Source organism: Siphateles boraxobius, unplaced genomic scaffold, assembly GCF_051911475.1.
Source record: "Siphateles boraxobius isolate OS27281-9 unplaced genomic scaffold, OSU_SipBor_1 56, whole genome shotgun sequence".
NCBI classification, from domain to species: Eukaryota; Metazoa; Chordata; class Actinopteri; order Cypriniformes; family Leuciscidae; genus Siphateles; species Siphateles boraxobius.
The window spans coordinates 1,998,434-2,020,884 of record NW_027509182.1 but is presented as its reverse complement, the minus strand read 5'-3'; the positions used below and the strand labels follow the sequence as shown (position 1 = coordinate 2,020,884).

The window sequence follows — 22,451 nt, the reverse complement described above, 5'->3', positions numbered from 1 at the left end:
ATCACTCAAACACTTCAGGTGGTTTGAGACTCATTCCAAACAAAACTGGACAAGTGTAAATGCACCTGAAACCACATATATGTGAGTTTTACTCCTTCTGAAATGGTAAAAAAATAAAAATGTGTGAGAGTGTGTTATAGGGTACCAGCTTCCGGTAGTCAAGTCAAGTCACCTTTATTTATATAGCGCTTTTACAATACAAATTGTTTCAAAGCAGCTTTACAGAGATTACAGGAAAGTAAAGTTGTAATAGTATTGTTAAATTCAAAATTAAATGTTAAATGTCCCCAACTAAGCAAGCCAAAAGCCAATGGCGAATGAAGGCGAAAAAAAGGCGACAGTGGCAAGGAACAAAAACTCCATCAGGTGACAGAATGGATAAAAAATCCTTGGGAGAACCCAGGCTCAGTCGGGGGGCCAATCCTCCTTTGGCCAACAAACAAACAGTGTATGATTATGATTTAGGCGGCATAATAGGTCAGAAGTCAGATTGGATCAGAACTTTCACAATATTTATCCAGTTCATCTAGTCAGAGTCATCACGCCGGTTATGGAGATGAGTTTGTTGAGGTGTCCATGAGGCCTTCACAGTGTTGATGAGGCTAGCACTTCAGGGATGCGTTGTCGTCGTGTCCATGTGATGGTCCTTCATCAGATCTGGATATGGCCTGGATCCGGCGGTTGTCTTATACATATTTTAAAATGTATACAATGTTTAATAGGGAGCCAATGCAGTGTTGACAGAACAGGGCTAATATGGTCATACTTCCTGGTTCTGGTAAGAACTCTATCGGCTGCGTTTTGGACCAGCTGTAGTTTGTTTATTAAGCGTGCAGGGCAGCCACCCAGTAGAGCATTACAATAATCTAGCCTTGAGGTCATGAACGCATGAACTAATTTTTCGGCATTTGTCAATGAGAGCATATGACGTAATTTAGATATATTTTTAAGATGGAAAAATGTTAAGTTAGTTTACAGATACTAGACACGTGACTTTCAAATGAGAGATTGGTATCAAAGAGCACACCCAGGTTCCTAACTGATGACGAAGACTTGACAGAGCAGCCATCAAGCCGGTAGCCAAATATGACAGTGCTACTACAACAGGCATCACCACATATGGTCCGCTGCTGGTGAGTAACCTTAGCAATCTGACGCGCAAACTGAAAGTTTGGCATTGCATTCTGAAACTTAACACACAGTCATTAAGTTGTCATGTCACCTTTATTTATATTGCACTTTTAACAATATAGATTGTTTCAAAGCAGCTTTACAGTGATAACTGGAAAATAATGCAACAAAGTTTGTTTCTGCTGTACAGCAGAAAATAACGTCATAGTCCAGCTTAAGTAAGTTCAGTGATGGTTCATTTTTGTTGTAATAAAGTTATTAATTTAGTTCATTTTTATATATATATATATATATATATATATACACTCATCTAAAGGATTATTAGGAACACCTGTTCAATTTCTCATTAAAGGTGCATTGCGCAACAATTCATGTTAAAAATACACGTTTTCTAACCCATACATGCATAAACAATTGCCTGATGGACTGAATGAGCCCTTCTCTGATCACTGCAATTGCCTCTATAATCCTGTACAGTAAAATAAATAAGAGGGATTCGGGTTCGAATTTGAGACTGGGCGTGACGTCATGCGCGTTCACGCTCACCAGGGTATGTCTCGCAGGTTTGTGTTTTCGCCGGCGCCGCCATTCTCCGCATCAGCGAAGACAACTCGTGCGTCAAAGGTAGAAGATGGATTCAAAGAGACCGGCTTGTAGTCCATTCCAAACCCCAACGCAAACTCCACGTAAAGTAAAGAAAAGAAAATTGTCGTCTAGTGCCACCAAAAGGTCCAAATTGGAGTCAGACAGGCGTCGGAGTAAGACGAGAGTCTACCTCGGGAAGGCATTCAACAAATGGAGAGATCTCCGGTCTGCTCTTGGTCTCAAACGGGATCCTCAGTTGGCTTTTTTCTTGATAAAACGGTAAGATATAGCCCAGTCTCTAATGTTTGATACGGCCAATCTATGTATGACAACAAATGACGATGCGTAAAATGTGTAATGCTTTAGCGTAAGCTAGATACATGTACAATCAGAATTGGTTTTCTACCATTGTTAGTGAACAGTTTCATAAACTAGGAATTGTATTCGGAAGAATAGTACAACATGAAACATAAAACATATCCAATAAAAGATGCTAACTATGTTTTTGTGTATGGCCTACCGGTAACGTTAGCCTTGTGTCCATTGCTAACATGCTAAGGTGTTCATGTCATTGACCAACAAGGAAGAACGCCGTTGCATTGGCGATATTGTATTTTTCGGTAAAAATAGTAAATTGTTCCCGTGAATGTGGTACATTTTGTATGTAGTATATATGAGGTATGTGGGAGCTCGTATTCTATCAAAACGAGGAAAAACTTAAAATATTTTTGTATTGTGATAAAATACATGTTTTATTCTGAACATTGCAGGAAGGGAAATACAATGGTAAAGGGGTAAATATTTTTACTTTACTCATACTGTTTAGCAGACTAACTATTTACTAAATAAAGTATTGACACATTTCACATTAATGTTTGTCAGTGTGTATTGTCCCTGTCAAAATATCTACTAAATAAATCAGCGCTACATGTAGTTTAGTGATTAGCAAAACAGTTCAAGATTCTTGAGTGTGATATAACATGCTGATAAAATGACCGATAATTAGACAGAAATTTTGAGTAAATTATAACAGAAAAAGGATGTATTTTTATTGGAATATTCTACTTAGCAGATCAATAACAGGCTGAACCCCGCAAGTCTTCGGCGGATTAGCCTGTTTGGCTTTTATGAAAACGTCATGGTGACATTTGATAGTTTATTACCTTGAGACATTTGAGTGAACGTTGTTGACCAACTGTGTATGGTATGATTATTATTTTGAGCTTTTGCGAAGTAATCAATTATATTGTTCATGAACGTGTTTTCATAACAATACAATCATAGGTGGATACAGTAAAAACATAAACAAAGTTTTCTACTACCCCCGTTTTTCCCCTCACACATAAGAGTAATTTACTCAAATGTCTTTCCTTCCATATTTTTGAAATGACTTGCAGATTTATAACTTTATTACCACTGAAGACATTTTGGCTGTACACCAAAGATCTGTGCGGCAGATGCTCCTTTAGTTATGAACAGCTCGTGCTCGTGCATGCGTGCGTGTGCGTGTGGTCCATGAGCGTGCACAACTATGGTTGCAGTTTCGCTTGTCGCCAGAGGGGGCGTAGTTCTGCAAAAACTCGGAGACTTGCGTTTTGCACCTTTAATGCAATTATCTAATCAACCAATCACATGGCAGTTGCTTCAATGCTTTTAGGGGTGTGGTCCTGGTCAAGACAATCTCCTGAACTCCAAACTGAGTGTCAGAATGGGAAAGAAAGGTGATTTAAGCAATTTTGAGCGTGGCATGGTTGTTGGTGCCAGATGGGCCAGTCTGAGTATTTCACAATCTGCTCAGTTACTGGGATTTTCATTCAAAACCATTTCTAGGGTTTACAAAGAATGGTGTGAAAAGGGAAAAACATCCAGTATGCGGCAGTCCTGTGGGCGAAAATGCCTTGTTGATGCTAGAGGTCAGAGGAGAATGGGCCGACTGATTCAAGCTGATAGAAGAGCAACTTTGACTGAAATAACCACTCGTTACAACCGAGGTATGCAGCAAAGCATTTGTGAAGCCACAACACGCACAACGTTGAGGCGGATTGGCTGCAACAGCAGAAGACCCCACCGGGTACCACTCATCTCCACTACAAATAGGAAAAAGAGGCTACAATTTGCAAGAGCTCACCAAAATTGGACAGTTGAAGACTGGAAAAATGTTGCCTGCTCTGATGAGTCTCGATTTCTGTTGAGACATTCAGATGGTAGAGTCAGAATTTGGCGTAAACAGAATGAGAACATGGATCCATCATGCCTTGTTACCACTGTGCAGGCTGGTGGTGATGGTGTAATGGTGTGGGGGATGTTTTCTTGTCACACTTTAGGCCCCTTAGTGCCAATTGGGCATCGTTTAAATGCCACGGCCTACCTGAGCATTGTTTCTGACCATGTCCACCCCTTTATGGCCACCATGTACCCATCCTCTGATGGCTACTTCCAGCAGGATAATGCACCATGTCACAAAGCTTGAATCATTTCAAATTGGTTTCTTGAACATGACAATGAGTTCACTGTACTAAAATGGCCCCCACAGTCACCAGATCTCAACCCAATAGAGCATCTTTGGGATGTGGTGGAACGGGAGCTTCGTGCCCTGGATGTGCATCCCACAAATCTCCATCAACTGCAAGATGCTATCCTATCAATATGGGCCAACATTTCTAAAGAATGCTTTCAGCACCTTGTTGAATCAATGCCACGTAGAATTAAGGCAGTTCTGAAGGCGATAGGGGGTCAAACACAGTATTAGTATGGTGTTCCTAATAATCCTTTAGGTGAGTGTACATACATGCATACATACCTACATACATACATCTATATATATAGCCGCTCTGGAGAAAACAGTGGTGTCATCGTCCAGCTCAGTTCTCATATAATAGCATCAATGCAGGCAGATCAATAATATTGCTGAATATTAAGTTACCCCAACTAAGCAAGCCAAAACCCAAAGGTGATGTGGCAAGGAACCAAAACTCATCAGGTGACAGAATGGAGAAAAAAACCTTGGGAGAAACCAGGCTCAGTCAGGGGCCAGTTCTCCTCTGGCCAACGAACGAACAGTGTAGATTCAGGCAGCATTACAGGTCAGAAGTCAGATTGGATCAGAACATTCAGAATATTTATCCAGTTCCATCCGGTTGAAGATCGGTATCATCACGCCGGTATGGAGACGAGTTGTAGTAGTGAGTAGTGAGACTAAATTATCTCACCGGTGCTGATGCCACTCTCTCTCCTAATGTGGTCTTTAATCTTGAAATTAGCTTATCACAAATAAAATGCAGCTCATACCTGTTGCTTGCGTTGATGTGAACTTAACTTTGCATATAGACCAGGATTTGAAGATCGGATGGAAATTTTGCAGGGAAACGTATATATGGCCAAGTATAAATGTAACAGTAAAAAGCTAGATTTAAACATAAAGCAGCCATAAACAAACTACACCACACACTGTCATATGACTTTAGCGTAACCATCCCTTAGCTATCGAGAACTCTTTCGGTCTTTATAAAAATAAAATTGTTTGCAAGAGCTTGATTATAAACACAACAAGGCTGTGTTTATAATCACACTGAACTGACTTCAGCTGAAAAAAGATTTTAATGCATCATTTTCCTATCATCACTGTAAAGCTGCTTTGAAACAATCTGTCTTTTATAAAGCGCTACATAAATAAAGGTGACTTGGAAAAGGTGACTTGAAAATGGACTAGTGAGCATGTTTAGCAGTTTTCCTGTTCGGTGTGATGAAGTTTAATGTGCACTGTTGTCACATTTAGCCACTTGTTAGCAAATGGCCTTTTTTAAGACAAGTAAAGGGTTTTATAAAAATCACAAGTAGCTATTACTGATGTTTTTTATGTTGTAGAATTAAATGTGAAAATATCTTGAGCTTCAGCTTTCGCCAAGATAAGCACCAACTAAGACGTAGCTTTACAGTAACCTATGCTTCTCCATCCATTTACGCATCTTTCCATATGGTGATGTGAATCTCCTTCTGTCTGGTGTTAATAGCTGCAGTGTATTTGCGCGTCAGCACACACAACGGCTGCAACCACAGTGCGGTCCCCCATAACAACCCTCTGGATTGAGCTGAGTAGGGAACATCTCTAGGGTCTACAAGTGGGCACCTTCCGTCCTCAGTGTTTCGTCAACTAGCCCACGAAACCTCAAGAGGGCTCGACAGTGACTCTGGCGTCCCAGAGTCACCCCCCTCCGTCCCCCACTCAACTCAGCCCAGCTTACTGACCTTTACCTCCCTCCTGCTGCTGAGGTTGCTCCTTCCTCATAGCTCACATGTGACCTACCCACAATCTCTCAAAATCTCTCCGCAACCCGACCATACACGCCAACCCGTTTGACCAAGGCTGTCGAGCCCCACTGCCGTCATTAAAGCAGGTTCAGTGGCAACAGTCTGGACAGGCATACTACCTGTCCAGACACCAATCCTCATTCACGCAAAATACACAGGAACATAATATTACAATGCAAACTATACAAAAAGACCAACAGACTCTTCGAGTTTTCGAGAATTATTCGAAACCGTGGCGTGGCGTGGCGGCCTGTACACAGCCAGCCAGAATCTTTCCGTCTCAACCACAGCCAGTTGCTGCTCCTCTATGCTGCTTCAGATAAGTTCTTTACTGTGCGACGCAACTCTTGGCCACTGAATCCGACGTCTCTGAGGAACCGGGTTGTAGAGTGTGCCACAAATCCTCGACAACCCACTTCCACTGGATAAACCCTGACTCTCCATCCTCGCTGTTCTGCTTCAGTAGCCAGCTGAGCATACCGCAGTTTCTTCCTCTCATATGCCTCATCTACAGCATCCTCCCATGGCACTGTTAACTCTATCAGTTTAACAATGCGTGCTGATCCAGACCACAAAACAATATCTGGTCGGAGGTTAGTGGTGGCAATCTCAGGTGGAAGAATAAGCTGCTGATCAAGATCAGCCAGCATTTTCCAGTCCCTAGCAGCTTCAAGTTGTCCTGGACGAGAATTGGTTTTAACACCTTTTCTTGGCGGTTGCTCGCCTGGGCGGAGGAATATTGTCTTCTGTGTGTAATGTTTTGCTAGAACAGGTGGCAACTTATTGGTCATGTTACGCTTATCTTCCAATGCTGAAGCCAAACATCGCAGTACTTGGTCATGGCGCCAAGTAAACCGGCCCTGGCTAAGAGTCACCTTACATCCTGTCAAAATGTGCCTTAATGTGGCAGGTGATGAACACAAAGGACAAGAGGGATCCTCTCCTACCCAGAGGTTTAGGTTCTGTGGTGATGGGAGAACATCATATGTTGACCTGATAAGGAAACTGATCCTACTCTCTTCCATTGACCAAAGGTCTTGCCAGCCCATTTTGCGTTGTTCCACACTCTCCCATCTCATCCACTCTCCCTGCTTGGCCTGGGAAATGGCCTTTATACACCTCATCCTCTCCTCCTGCTTTCGCACCTCGTTGACTACCAGCTTCCTCCTTTGAACTGGGGCTGCCTTGTGCCATTTAGGAGGAGCTAAACTGAGCCCAAAACCCCCTCTTCCATGCTGTACCTGTCCCACGATATCACCAATTTGAAGGGCCGCCTTTGCCTCTTCCACAGATTTCTTTGCTGACCATTTTCTACCAGTTTTTAACACAGGTCCTGCCTTCCTTACACATTTGTCGCGTGACTCTACTAAGGTCATTTCCAGTCTGACCTTGGTGCACTTAAACTCCTCGGTTAATGCAGAGACTGGCAGCTGCAATATTCCTTTACTATAAAGTCCCATTCTGCTGAGACAGCGTGAAACTCCCAACCATTTCCTGATATATGAACTTATTAACGCTTCCAGCTTATCCACTGTTGTCAAAGAAACCTCGTACACAGTCAGTGGCCACAGCAACCTCGGCAGTAGACCAAACTGAAAGCACCAGAGTTTGAGTTTGCCTGGTAGAGCGCAGCTGTTTATGCTCTTCAACCCTTCCACTGCTTGTCGTCTAACTTCTCCCACTCGAACTGTCTCCTTTAGATCCCCATCGTACCATCTCCCAAGACTCTTCACTGGCTTCTCAGAAACTGTTGGTATTGCCTCACCATTAATGAAGGATGTTTTATCTACTGTATTTTCCGCACTATAAGGCGCACCGGATTATAAGGCGCACCTTCAATGAATTACCTATTTTAGAACATTAACTATATATAGGGCGCACCGGATTATAAGGCGCATAAGATACTGCAGTCAAACGTTTGACTGGGTTTGAGTTATGCATCCACTATGTGCTATTTATTGTGCTATTAGTAAGTAATATTAATAAAGATGCGTTTATTAGTAAGCGTGAGCGCGCTGGGGCGGACACGTAACTTACATTCGCAGCCTGACTCATATGAGTATTCATGTGCGGCGGCTCGCTGACAGCCATGGCAAGCTGTTTCATATATGACGCCCCGGTTACCTTGGCTTGAATGGGGAACGTTTTCTGAGAGTTTTGTAGCGAGTGCGCGGCGACGGAGGCGAGGCGTTTATTAGTAAGCGTGAGCGCGCTGGGGCGGGCACGTAACTTACATTCGCAGCCTGACTCATATGAGTATTCATGTGCGACGGCTCGCTGACAGCAACAGCTGGCTGTTTTGAATGAGACGACCCGGTTACTGTGAACGGGGAATGCTTTGTGAACATTCTGTGACGCGCGAGCAGCGCCGGGGACAGTGTGTCTGTTCGTATGTCTGTTAGTAAGAGTGAGCGCTCGTGAGTGGGCATAACCTGATTTATACGAGGTTGAACTGGCCGTGTGACAGAGTGGGCATAAGATGGACACGAGCGCGAGTTCGCAGGCGAATTTAATAACGCAGAGCGCTATTAACCAATTGATCCAATTAACCAATTGATCCATATATAAGGTGCTCCGGATTATAAGGCGCACTGTCGTTTTTTGAGAAAATTAAAGGCTTTTAAGTGCGCCTTATAGTGCGGAAAATACGGTACTACCTTGCCTTTAATTATCGAGATGCTCCTTGATTTAGAGGGCTTAAATTCCATCAGTGCCCATTCAATGTTATCGGTTAACTTACCCAATAACCGATTAATGCAGACTACTGTTGTAGTCATGGTTGTCATGTCATCCATATATGCTCTGATTGGTGGTAGTCGCATCCCAGGAGCCAAGCGTTCGCCTCCTACTACCCATCTTGATGCCCTAATGATTACTTCCATTGCCATGGTAAAAGCCAGTGGAGAAATGGTGCATCCTGCCATTATTTCAACCTCTAAGCATTGCCATGTAGTGCTAAATTCTGGAGTTGAGAAACTAAATTGCAAATCTCCAAAGTAGGCTTTCACTAACTTTTGTTATCGACATCGGTACCCTGAAAAAATCAAATGCTGCCCAAAGAAGCTCATGTGGCACTGAACCATATGCATTTGCCAAATCCAGGAATGAAACATGGAGCTCCTTCCTCTCCTTTTTAGCTGATTGAATTCGTTGCCAGATAACATTGATGTGTTCTAAGCATCCTGAGAACCCTGGAATGCCCGCTTTTTGAACTGAAGTGTCAACGAAGCCATTCTTTAATAGGTAGGTTGACAATCTCTGAGCAATAATGCTGAAGAAAATCTTACCTTCGACGTTTAATAGTGAAATAGGACGAAACTGACTGATGCTTGTAGCATCTTTTTCTTTGGGTATAAAGACTCCACCTGCTCGGCGCCATGCTCTAGGTACAACCTGCTTTTCTCATCCCACTTTTATCAATTTCCACAGAATTCTTAGAACTCCTGAAGCACTCTTGTACACTCCGTACGGAACTCCATTAGGCCCTGGTGATGATGAAGCCCTTGCCTTTCTCACAGCCTGCTCTATCTCTTTCCACTTAGCTGCACAGACCTCCATTTGGTATTCTGGTGGATTGATAGGTGGGATGTCTGACGAAATTGACATAGGCTCATTCCTTTTTGCATCTGTATGCGTTTCCTCCAAATATCTCTCTAGCTCAACCCTAGATGCTTTTAAAGTGCCATTCATCTCACTGGTGAAGAACTACTTTTTTACGAATTTAAATGGATCTTTATAGAAATTACCCCTCGCACGCTCCTTCTTTTTGTAGCGTTTCCATAGGCGCTCAGCTCTGCGTAATGTTGCAAGCTTATCTTTTATTGCCCTTTGTAAGAGATTGAGTCCCTCCTTCTGACATTGTTCTGCTCTTTTTCATTGCTTCCTCAGCTGTCTCCTTTCTCTAACTAACCCTTCAATTTTCTGCTACCGTCTAGACATTCCAGGAGTAGTTTGTACTTTTTCCTTCCTTTTTTCCACACCAAACTTCTCACTTCCATATGCGTAAATTATGTCCCCAAATTAATCCAGCTTCTTTTCAACTGTACCAGTTAATCCTTCCAATGCAAAGCATAGATCTGTGTTTACCGTGTCCCATGCAGTTTTCTCACAAGCTCTTGGCCATCTAATTCCAGGCCTATGCCCGTTGAGGTTCTTTTCTCTCTTATGCTGGTTAGTCTGACCGGGTTCACAAGAATCAATGTGTTCATCTCTAACTGTGCAAACCCATCTCTCCTCTATGACAGGGGTGCTGATATCCTGCGAACTGTGGTTTGCTTCCTGTCGCTGGATTTCATTCCACTGACTTGACTGACTTCGTAAGAAGTACTGATCAATGCGAGGCCCTTGTCCCTTCACCCTCAAGCATTTCATTTTCCCTTGATGAATCTTCAAACCCCTGACCGTTGTCGCCTTGCTCCAGCCACAGACACAAGCTTGGAGTTCAATGACTTTGCTAACTGCAGAACCTGAACTAGTCTTTTGTGAAGTACTCTCCATACTCATATCCGTTTCCATTCCAAAGTCATTAAACATGTTGTCCAACATTGAGTCATCTTCCGCCCCTGCTCACGCAGACTCTAGGGGTATTTTTCTCTTTCATTTTTCAGAAGCTCATCCTGTAAACACAGAGCTGGATACTGCCGACAAGGGTAACTTACCCTTACCAGCCCCATTGGGGTCTCTTTCCTCCTGTCAGCTGTCTCTCCAGGCTGTCACAAGGTCTTTCCCTTGTTGCCAGCAGCACTATTCACCGCAGTAACTGGAAGTATCCAGATCTTCATGATTTCCATTACACGAGAGTAGATGTTAAAACTTCATGCTGATTTGTACTCCGCTTTCGCCAAGATAAGCACCAACTAAGACTTAGCTTTACAGTAACCTATGCTTCTCCATCCATTTACGCTTCTTTCCATATGGTGATCTGAATCTCCTTCTGTCTGGTGTTAATAGCTGCAGTGTATTTGCGCGTCAGCACACACAACGGCTGCAACCACAGTGCGGTCCCCCATAACAACCCTCTGGATTGAGCTGAGTAGGGAACATCTCTAGGGTCTTCAAGTTGTCTTATTTCAGCCCTTTAACTTCCCACCGACTTCGGGACGATGGAACCAGAAGTGCTGAAATGCTGAGCATACGCACTACCTAGTACGCCAATAAGTGACATAATCTTGATTGTTTTTCTTTATTAGGCACATGGACCTTGGAAGAACTGAGTGGCATCCTGGGCGTACCTCAAGAGATGGTGCGCAGGAAGTTGGCGCTGTGGCAGCAGCAGGGTGTGCTGCGGGAGGAAGCCGGAGGTCAGTATACTGTCCAGGAGACAAGCTCTTGCAGAGAGAGATCTGACAGAAGTGTCATGCTCATAGACAGTGATGAGGAGGGAGACTCCAACACCGCAACACAGTCTGAACAGAGAGAAGAGAAACTACAGGTTAGTTATACACTTCCAACACTTGTCATGACGGTAACACTTTACAAAAAGGTGAATCAACCATTAGCAATCCATGTGTTACTGTATTTGTTAATCTTTGTTAACGTTAGTTAATAAAAATACAGCTGTAAATGGTTAGTTCACAGTGCATTAACTAATGTTAACAAGATTTTAATAAAGTATTAGTAAATGTTGAAATTAACATTAACAAAGAAGATTAATAAATGCTGTATACGTGCAGTTAATTATTAGTTTATGTTTAAGTAACACTATGTAGTTTTTCAACCTTCATAATATATTTCGAAGACCCTTGTGATGGTACATCGACTTACAATAGGTTAAATGACCATTTCGCTTTTACTGGCACTATGTAACTTCGGGTTTCAGGTAGTAACCGGAGCACAAAAAGAACTACAAAATTCGACTGCTTTACGGCTTACATAGTTTTTCTTCGTTTGTGATGTCGTTCATAAAATCATGCATCATACTCTGCCTTGTCTGTGGCCATTGTTGATTCCAAAGCCGGTGCTGGATAAACGGCGAGCGTGCACGTGCGACAGTAGGCTGCGGTAGGCTAAATTATTTACGACAGCGGTAATGGACAATTCCGCTTCCAACCTGTAGGGCGACCGCGGAGGAAAAGTTCCTTGGTGTTGCTTTAACTAATGTTAACTAACAAACCTTATTGTAAAGTGTTACCGTCATAATGCAATAATGTACCACTGCTCAGGGCCTTACTTGCATGTAATGATAAACTATTTTCCCTTGTTGTTTCTCAGCTGTTCTGGGCCTACATTCAGGCCATGCTGACTAACCTGGAGAGCATGACTTTGGAGAGGATCCACTCCATGCTTCGAATGTTCGTGGCCGCCGGCCCTGGAGTCACTGAGATGGATGTGAATGAGCTGCAGGCCTTCCTGCAGAAGAAAGTCAGAGCGCACCAGCTTATTGTGTCCACTGGTGTCTACAGACTACCTAAGACCACTCAATAGTCAAAAACCAGTAGCGGAGACCAGAAAAACGATGATGTCAAAGACACAAATTGTTCATTGTGCAAAATAATAAAATTATGACATGTGTGTAATCTCATTTTGCAATCTTTTTGGTTTGTAAAATATAGTAGGGTCTGGGGCAATAGTGAAAATGCTTTGAGATTGTGTTTTAAATTCAAATACAAAATCAATTTTTGATTTACACATTTTTGAACACAAATTATCAGCCTAACAATTTTAGGGAAAACTTTAGTTTAAATAGTATAGTATAAATAGTATAAATAAACATTTATGTTAGGTTTGTCCCTCTTTTGCTTAATGGATAGTTCACCCAAAAATGAAAATTCTGTCATTATTTACTTACCCTCATGTCGTTCCAAACGTGTAAGGCTTTTGTTAATCTTCGGAACACAAATGAAGATCTTTTTGATAAAATCTGAGTGCTTTCTGTGCCTCAATTGGCAGCTACACAACTACCACTTTTGACGCTTCAAAAAGTTCATAAAGAGATAGTAAAACGAATCCCTATGAATTGAGAGGTTTAGTCCAAATTTTCTGAAGAGACTTGATCGCTTTATATGAACAGATTGAATTTAGGCTTTTATTTACATTTAAAAATTCATCAAATCACACATCAGTCACGGTAAATGGAAGCTAAGGCATGTTCATTTGATGTGAGAGAACCAATGAGGTTAATTTTCGTGTGTTACACAGCACATTTGAGATTCTGCAATCGGTTTGTTCTCGTGCATCAAGCAGGTTTAGTTGAACTTCTGTTCATGTTCGCTGATCGAAGTTTATATGTGATTAAAAGACTAAATTAAATCTGTTCATCATATAAAGCAGTCAAGTCTCTTCAGAAAATTTGGACTAAACCTCTCAATTCATATGGATTAGTTTTACAATTTCTTTATGAACTTTTTGAAGCGTCAAAATTGTAGTTGTGTAGCTGCCAGTGGAGGGACAGAAAGCTCTCAGATTTCATCAAACTAAAGTCTTACGGGCTTGAAGGTGCTCTAAGCAATGTCGGGTGACGTCACTTCTTGTTGACGTTTAAAGTATTGTCAAACAAAATGGAGGCTAGCTAGACCCTCCCTCCTCCTCATCCGCGCACTAACCCCCCAAACCCCGCCCCCACATCCTTCTTGTTGGTTATTGGCTGGAACAGTTTGTTATGTTTCATGTTGCAGGTTAGCCCAGTTTGATTTTGTTGCCGTTTCTGAAGCCTGGGGTGTCTGCAGAGACCGCGTTTTTTTTTACAGTGTGTTCTGGGGACAGGCTGCAAACGGATAGTGAGGAGATGTTTGCTGTATGTGACAAAATGTTTTGGCCTAAAAAACGTGTGACCGCTTACAGCACCTTTAATGACAGCAGCATTTGAGTGGCATGAACATTTGGTGTTGGATTGTTTCACTACTTGATGTTCAGAGTGCAACCAGGACGATTTCCTTGAGGAAAGAAAGGTGGACATCTGTTCTGCACCCTGTGCTCCAAAAGTTCCCCTAAAGGTTTAAATGCTGTAGGGGCAGCATAGTAGATGGTCAACTGAAGGCCTATTCTTATTTTCCCAGAACATACATACAGTATGAAATAGGATGAGAGTTGAATCATCAGATCAAACTGATTTTTCCATTTCTCAGTGTCCAAGCTCTTGAAACTAGGTTATAATTCTGGGTTGGCCTTGGATGAAAGTGGATTCATGGCAACCACTGTAGTTTCCAGCTCTGTGGAACACAGTCAAGTTTTTGTTGATTCTGGATCACATAGGTGCTGTTTAAATTCTTTAAAACACATGAAAATGCTGTGAAGTGTCTAATCCCTCCATGAAAATTGACTTTGGAATAGTGATCTTTTTTCAGAGTGGTTTATTATTTTTGAGCTTTTTTTGGTGGCATTTGTCCTCCTAAATAGAACTCTTAATTTAGAACCTCATGACATTTTTCTTTGCCAAAATAATTAAAAGATTAATAATATAATTTAGTTTTTCAGAAAAATAAGGGTTTTGAAAACGAAGTTTTATATTCATAAAAATAAAAATAACTCAAAAGAAACCCTCATATATTTCCTTTTATAATATTGATCTCACAATAAACTTTGAAACTCTTTCAAACATGAGGCCACAAAACAAAAAGCTTATAAAAACAATATATTTTTTAAAGCTTTTCAAATGCATGTAACTGCCCTAATATTATATAGCACCTTGTTTTATTTATTTTTTACATTTTAGTTGTTGTTGTTGTTATTCTTTTTTACATACTCTGAACTGTACCTCAATGCGTTGTATTTGTCTTGTACTTTTTGCATTGTACTTGTCTGTAATTTAACTAAATAAAAAAAGTTGTCCTTCTTCTGTAGTTACAAATGGACTTGTCTGACCTCTAATGGCAATTTATAAAATTGCAGTTCTAGTGTTCACTGTTCAACGGATTTTATCTGGTTTTGTTGCAAATTGTTACTCTCACTGTTTCATAAAATAATCAGATTTCTCTCTGCCACCATGTGATGAAAGAAAAAAACTGAATCACTAAAACATACTTATTATGTATTATGCTTTCTTGAATCTAAACTGTAAAACTCACAGATACTGTAACATCATATATAAGTTTCTGTGAGGATACATGCATTCCTACCAGGACATTCTTATCATTTACTAATGATAAACCATGGTTTACTGGGAAACTCAAACACCTTCGTCATGCAAAAGAGGATGCCTACAGAAGTAGAGATACAATCTTGTATAACCAGGCCAGAAACAGACTGACAAAGGAGATCAGAGTTGCTAAAAGAAGCTACTCTGAAAAACTAAAAAACCAGTTTTCATCCAACGACCCATCATCAGTCTGGAATGGCCTGAGGAACATCACCAACTACAAGTCACCATCCCCCGATCTGTGGACAATCAACACCTGGCTGATGATTTAAACTAATTTTATTGCAGGTTTGAAAAGCCCTCATTCACACCACACACCGGGTCTGACCTGCACTTCACACATTCACCATCACCTCCTGCACTCCCATTACTCCCCCCTCCTGCCATCCAACCTGAGCTTAAGGTCTGTTTGGAGGACGTGAACAGAGTCTTCAAAAAACAGAAGACTAGGAAAGCTTCAGGCCCAGACGGCATCTCATCTGCTTGTTTAAAAGCCTGCGCTGACCAACTGGCCCCGCTCTTCACGCAGATCTTCAATAGATCATTGGAGCAGTGTGAAGTTCCCTGCTGCTTCAAACGCTCCACTATCATTCCTGTCCCCAAAAAAACCCAAATCACTGAACTTAATGACTACAGACTACATGAAGTTGTTTGAAAGACTGGTGTTGGCCCACCTGAAGGACATCACTGGACCCCTGCTGGATCCCTTTCAGTTTGCTTACAGAGCAAACAGGTCTTTGGATGATGCAGTCAACATGGGACTGCATTATATCCTGCAACATCTCGACAGACCAGGGACTTATGCAAGGATCCTCTTTGTGGACTTCTGTTCGGCCTTCAATACCATCATGCCTGGTCTTTTCACAGCCAAACTGACCCAGCTCTCCATACCATCCTCGATCTGTCAGTGGATCACCAGCTTCCTGACGGACCGGCAGCAGCGAGTGAGACTGGGGAAACTCAAATCCAGGACTCTCACCACCAGCACTGGTGCCCCCCAAGGGTGCGTTCTCTCCCCACTGCTCTTCTCCCTGTACACTAATGACTGCCCTTCTAAAGACCCCACTATCAAGCTCCTGAAATTTGCCGACGACACCACTGTCATCGGTCTCATCCGAAACGGTGACTAGTCTGCTTACAGACTGGTGGTTGAACAGCTGGCTGTCTGGTGCAATTATAACAACCTTGAGCTGAACACGCTCAAAACAGTGGAGATGATCGTGGACTTCAGGAGGAACAGCCCAGCACTCCCCCGACTCACCATCATGAACGGCACTGTGGAAGCAGTGGAGTCATTCAGGTTCCTGGGCACTTACATCTCTCAGGACCTGAAGTGGGACAATCACATTGACTCCATTGTGAAAAAAGCCCAGCAGAGACTGTACTTCCTTCGCCAGCTGAGGAAGTTCAACTTGCCACAGGAGCTGCTGATTCAGTTCTATTCAGCCGTCATTGAGTCTGTCTTATGCACTTCCATCACTGTCTTGTTTGGTTCAGCTACCAAATCAGACATCAGGAGACTACAACGGACAGTCCGGACTGCGGAGAGGATTATTGGTGCCCCCCTACCAAACCTCCAGGACCTGTACTCTTCCAGAACGAGGAAGAGAGCAGGTAAATTCATCACAGACTCCATTCACCCTGGACACCTCCTGTTTGAACTGTTACTGTCAAGACGGCGACTCAGATCACTGGCCACAAGAATATCTCGGCACAGGAACAGTTTCTTCCCACCAGGCCATTTCCCTCCTGAACAGTTAACACTCCTCCCAAGGCATATGCCTTAAATGCAATACTCCCACTGTTTAGTGCAATACCCTACAACTCAGGTGATACTTATATGTAGATTTATTTATTTATAATATTCAAAACACTATAAATATGTTCATAATCTGTAAATCTGAAAATGTCTATTCTGACTAAACCCAGCTGTGATACTTTTATCCTCATATATATTTATTTTTATTTTTTATTCGTATAATTTGTAGTATTAAGTTTCTTGTTGTATATCTATTTGTATATGTCCACTGGAAGCCTCAGTACCAAAACAAATTCCTTGTGTGTGCAAGCACACTTGGCAATAAAGCTCTTTCTCTTTCTAAATCAGACCAGCAAATGTATGCTTTCAACCACTATAAGGAATTAAATTTTTCATAATTGATCATGCATAGCATTCGTCACATACATAAGTAATGAATATTATTTGATGATATATAAAATGCAGAGTATAAATCTGAGTGACAATATACAAAGTATATAGAATAATAGGGACGACAGGCAGGCTAATGTTATACTGTAACAGCAGAGGCGCAACTGCATATTTGCTGAGGGGAATGCAAGATCAGTGTTGGCGCCAGTGTTGTAAATTTTTTTTTTTACCTTATTAAATGTATACATCATCTTTCATGTCAAATTCTTACATTTGATCAATAAATTCAGTTATAATAATAAAACGGATCTGTTACCAATCAAATCTATAATCTAAAATAATTTAGCTTATAGACTGCAAAATTACAACAGCAATAAAAAGCCTAATGTTATGAGATTATTGTTTTAAATAAATGTTTAAATGTACAAGAAAAAATTTAATACTTTTAAACATGAAACTAACTCCCAGTAGGTGGCGCCAAGTGGCCGTCTTAATAAGTAAGTAATTTGTTCAAACGATTCATTCAAAACTAATTCATAATCATTCAGCAACAAAACAAGGCGCTTATTGTTGTTTTCCTTTGGAACTATTATCCGCTGTAACTAAAACAGTCAATACTGTGTCTCAAATGTAAGTAACTTAAACAACTGTTTTTTACACTCAACATTTTGAATTTTTACCTCAGTATGTTTTTTCTGTGAGATTATTGTGTGCTGTTGCGCTCATTTGTTTCGATTTCTCCACGAAAGAAAGTCTCTCTCACAAAGAGACAGCCAGCGCGACCTTGTTACCAGAAACCCAGCAAACACAGAACGTTACCCCAACGTTCCCGAATGGTCCCATGAGGTTATTTTTTTGGGAACCAAACAAGAACGTTATAGGAACGTTCCATGTAGGTTATTTTTAGGTTCCATTTTTATAACGTAAGGAAAACGTTCCGGGAACGTTCCCCTAACGTTGAGGGAAAGTTCTAGGAACGTTCTGGGAACCAAAAACTAACGTTCCCAGAACCTAAATTTGTTTGCTGGGAATAGGCCTAATGCCGGTTTCAGACTGCAAGCGTTAGCAGAGCGTAATGCCTAGTTCACACTACATGATTTTAAAACGTCGGGCTGAACTGTGGGGTTCACACTACATGACTTGCTCTCTGTGAAATCAGGAGTGTTCAAGTTGTTGAGCTGTTCACACCACACGATACAATGTGATAGATCCGCAACAGGAGGTAACGCACTACACGAGTTGACAACAACTCTGTCACCCAACGATTCTATCTTGTCTACAAAACAAGTTTTGTCACGAAAAATCACGCGATAAAACGAACCGGAAATGAGGCGAAACCGCACGCGCGCCGAAGAAGAACACAAACACGGCTGCGAATATGGACGTCAGACAGAAACTAGTGCTGCAAACTGTTTGCGCGATGATTTGCTCTGAGAAAAAAACGCAAAAAAATAAAAAATAAGAGAGTATGGGCGAGTGGATCCGCATACGCGAACAGCAGGGATTGTCTGTGCTACAGAGAGAGTTGGAGGTGAGTACAGCATGTTTATATCGGAGATGTAGCTGCATGTTTATGTTTGGCTGATGGCAAAAATCGTGTATTTACCCGCGTATTTACCCGGTGACCTCAACCGATGCCTTGCTCTGATTGGCTGTTGCTCATGACATCAGTGAGGTTGAGTCGTGCGACAGCTCTGGATATCTAGCATGCTACATATTTTTCTAGGCTCGGCGAAGCGTCTGCGAGGCGTCTGCGAGCGTCTTTGATGCGTTGTTGGCTCTTTCATACTAACAGATTGGCGAGCGTTCATCCCCCGCGATTTGCACGCGATAACACCCTGACCTGTCGGCGAGCTCAAGATTTGCAAATCGGGCTTAAATCGGGCTTAAAATCATGTAGTGTGAACTAGGCTTAAGCAGCGCAGGAGCAGTGCGTACGGTGAGCGGAAGCAGGACACGTGCGCTTTGCTTTCACACTGGCAGCGTTTGACGCGCGCGGCTGAACCGCGGCGTGTGTATAGACAGAGTACTGAGTAAGTTGGCATTGCTTTATTTCGTTTTCAAAGACATTTAAGAGAAATGACTTGTCAAGAAGCTTATTTTATTAATTAATATATTATATAACGTTTGGTTCATCTTTGTTTTTGTAGTTTGGGCAACAACAAGTTTGTTTTTGGACATTTGTTTTCTTTTTTAAATTGATGAAGGACATTTGATTGACTGTTTATGAGACAATAGATATCATCAATGCGATTTTTGGGTAAAGCTGCTGTGTATTTTTGCCATGATCAATGCATTGTCACTTTAATTCAGCGTAAGCGGCGCGGCAAAAATAGATTGGGCGCCGAAACTATCGCGGCACTGCTGCTCCTGCTCTGCTCCTGTTACGCGCTGCCGCGCCGCCTCTGCGTGCGGTGTGAATGCTCTAATCTGTTAACATGGGCGCCGAAAAAAATATGCGCTGCTTACGCTCTGCTACGCGTGCAGTGTGAAACCGGCGTAACCCCTAAAATCCACTGGATCCGTCTACGGCGCAGAACATCAGTGCCACGTTTTTGATGCGTCCCTAGCTCGGCGTCAAAGTCCACTCGAAGCGTCTCAGACGCGAATGACCTCTTCATTTTTCCTCAGAATCAGAGCGTTGTTTATTTGTTGTTCATTTGTTGTTCATTTGTCCTCTTTTGGCTCAGGAGCGGACAGTTGACGCGGCAAGCGGGGAAAATAGACCTGCTACCTATTCTCTGCGGAGCGGAGCGGAGAGACGCTTCTGGGACGCTTCTGAGACGTGGACTTAAGAGAATTGACTATAATGGCTGCGATTAACTCCGGCATCCGCGACGCTGACGTTCCGCGCCGTAGACGGATCCAGTGGATTTTAGGGGTAAGGCCCATGACACACTGGCTGCGTGGCGTGAGTGTGTAGTTTCTGTTATGTGGTGGATAAGACACATGCCTTTGGTGTGAGAGACCCGGGTTCGAATCCACTGTGAGACAATAATGTGTCCCTGAGCAAGACACTTAACCCCTAGTTGCTCTAGAGGCGTGCGACCTCTGACATATATAGCATTTGTAAGTCGCTTTGGATAAAAGCGTCAGATAAATGTAAACTAACACATAGAAATAACATTATAACTTTCAATACATACAAATGCAGTTTAGTGTGATAGACCAAGTGAAACAGCGCTGCGTAACCTCACAAGTTTCATTCCTCTAATAAACTGACCTGTGTGAGTATTAATACAGCACTTGCTGGTAGTTGGGTTGAATGAAATGTCTTTATTCCTTTAAATCCTTTATATCAGTGTAGTGCTCTGCTACATATCACAGTCATGTTAAAAACATCATTGTATTCACTCATCCATAAACATTATTAGATCCATCAGCTTGACGACAAGTTCCATAATTCCGCTGGAATTATGCGTCATCAACCAATGTCATTGTTATTGTAAGAGGTTAGCGACCCCTAGCAGCGAAAAAATCACATACAGTAGCTTTAAGCTCATCATTTTACCTTTTCCTGCGCCCCAGAACGCTTCCCACGTCTTTAAATTTTTGGTCATGGGACAGACTTAAAGTAGTCGGAAGTTGAAAGGTTGATATTGATATAAAAAAACAATTTAAAATACTAAAAAAAAGGGGGGGGGGGGGGGGGAATCCTTTTTAACAAACATTTTTTTATAAAGTTTTTTTAAAGGAGATTTTCAAAGAATTATTTTGCCACAATGGCACCCCCCTCCTGTCCGGCGCCCCTATGCACTGTATACACTGCATACACTGTATACCCCGTTTTTGCACCACTTGTGACAGTAACACATTTTGCTTCAACATGTACAGTACTTTTGTACTGTGTGCCTCAAAATTTGAAATCAAATTCCTATATTTATCCTACAAAATGATTCTTGTTAGGTTGTTATAGGCTATTAAACTTCTTAACGTTAGTTTATTGTAACAAACGTTCCTTGAAGTTAGAACCCACATTCTGGGTATAGCTGTCATGGGTGTGGTGGCCTGGGGCAGGCTCTGGGAAGCATGACCTTAACAGTCTCTGGCTCGGCAGGCATAACGTGAACAGTCTCTGGCTCGGTGGGTATGACGTGAACAGTCTCTGGCTCGGCAGGACTGATGTGAACAGTCTCTGGCTTGGCGGCCATGAAGTGAACAGTCTCTGGCTCGGCAGGACTGACGTGAAGCCCAGGGTCGGCAGGACTGACGTTGAGCGCAGGCACGGCAGGGCTGACGTGAAGCTCAGGCTCGAATGGGCTGACGTGAAGCTCAGGCCCGACAGGGCTGACGTGAAGCTCAGGCCCGGCAGGGCTGACGTGAAGCTCAGGCTCGGCGGGAAAAGACTCTTGCAGGGCGGTCTCGGCAGGACGAGACCCCGGACCAGGGATGAAGACCGGAGGCACGGTGAAGGAGATGGCTGGAGATGGTGGTTGAGTGGCAATGTCATAGTCGCCGCTGGAGCTTGCTGGTACAAAAAATCGTCCAGTCCATACCAGAATACGTTTTTCAGGACATCGTCTGCCTAGTCCACGAGGTGAGAAATTTCTAGGAATTTTTCCACATATTCTTCGATCTGGCGGCCATCCTGGAAACAGTGAGTCAATCGATTGGCTGGGTTTAAATGGAAGAGGGAAACTCTAATACTTAGTAATTTATTGGTCGGTTCTTCTGTCATGGGTGTGCTGAAGATAGAGGAAGATGAGGAGTCCAGAATTCCAAAATAACAACTTTTACTAATAATATATTTCACAAGGGTGCAAACAGGCAGACGGACAGAAGATACACACACCTAAATACAACGTAGAACCGACAAAGACTAACTGAACAGAAGGGAACTAAATACAGACACAAATGAACAATGATGAGGTGAGCACAGGTGACAAGGATGATGATGATGACATGCAGGTGCGGGTAAATGAGGGAGTGAGTGCAGGTGTGAAGACAAGAGGGATGCTGGGAAGTGTAGTGCAGACGATGACTGTGACAATAGCGGGGTAATACGATGGTAATACGGATATACATACTGTATACACACATAGCATGGGGCAACACTAATAGAAATAAAAACATGAACAAATTTAAATTTTCTGCATGAATGAATTGTGATAATCAAATTTACTTTTCCCAAATAATTGTTCAACTCGCCTCGATTCAATTTTAAGCATTTTATTTTAAAATGGTTAACATGGGAAATATTTGATT

The 22,451-nt window shown here is 42.3% G+C and overlaps 2 protein-coding genes across 2 annotated transcripts in view; one reads left to right on the top strand and one right to left on the bottom strand.

Annotated features, from left to right (window-relative positions):
• Positions 1 to 12,544, top strand: part of anapc2 (anaphase promoting complex subunit 2) — a 32,277-nt gene extending 19,733 nt beyond the window's left edge. Inside the window, exons 13-14 of the mRNA XM_077206341.1 lie at positions 11,214 to 11,455; positions 12,235 to 12,544. Coding sequence (XP_077062456.1) covers positions 11,214 to 11,455; positions 12,235 to 12,447 — 455 coding nt within the window. The 3' untranslated portion in view covers positions 12,448 to 12,544. The remainder of the gene's footprint in view (positions 1 to 11,213; positions 11,456 to 12,234) is intronic.
• The window catches only part of ssna1 (Sjogren syndrome nuclear autoantigen 1), a 37,746-nt gene extending 24,109 nt beyond the window's left edge, over positions 1 to 13,637 (bottom strand). The window contains exon 1 of the mRNA XM_077206374.1: positions 13,634 to 13,637. The gene's annotated coding sequence lies outside the window, so the exon portion shown is untranslated. The remainder of the gene's footprint in view (positions 1 to 13,633) is intronic.
• Positions 13,638 to 22,451: the final 8,814 nt, after the last annotated feature.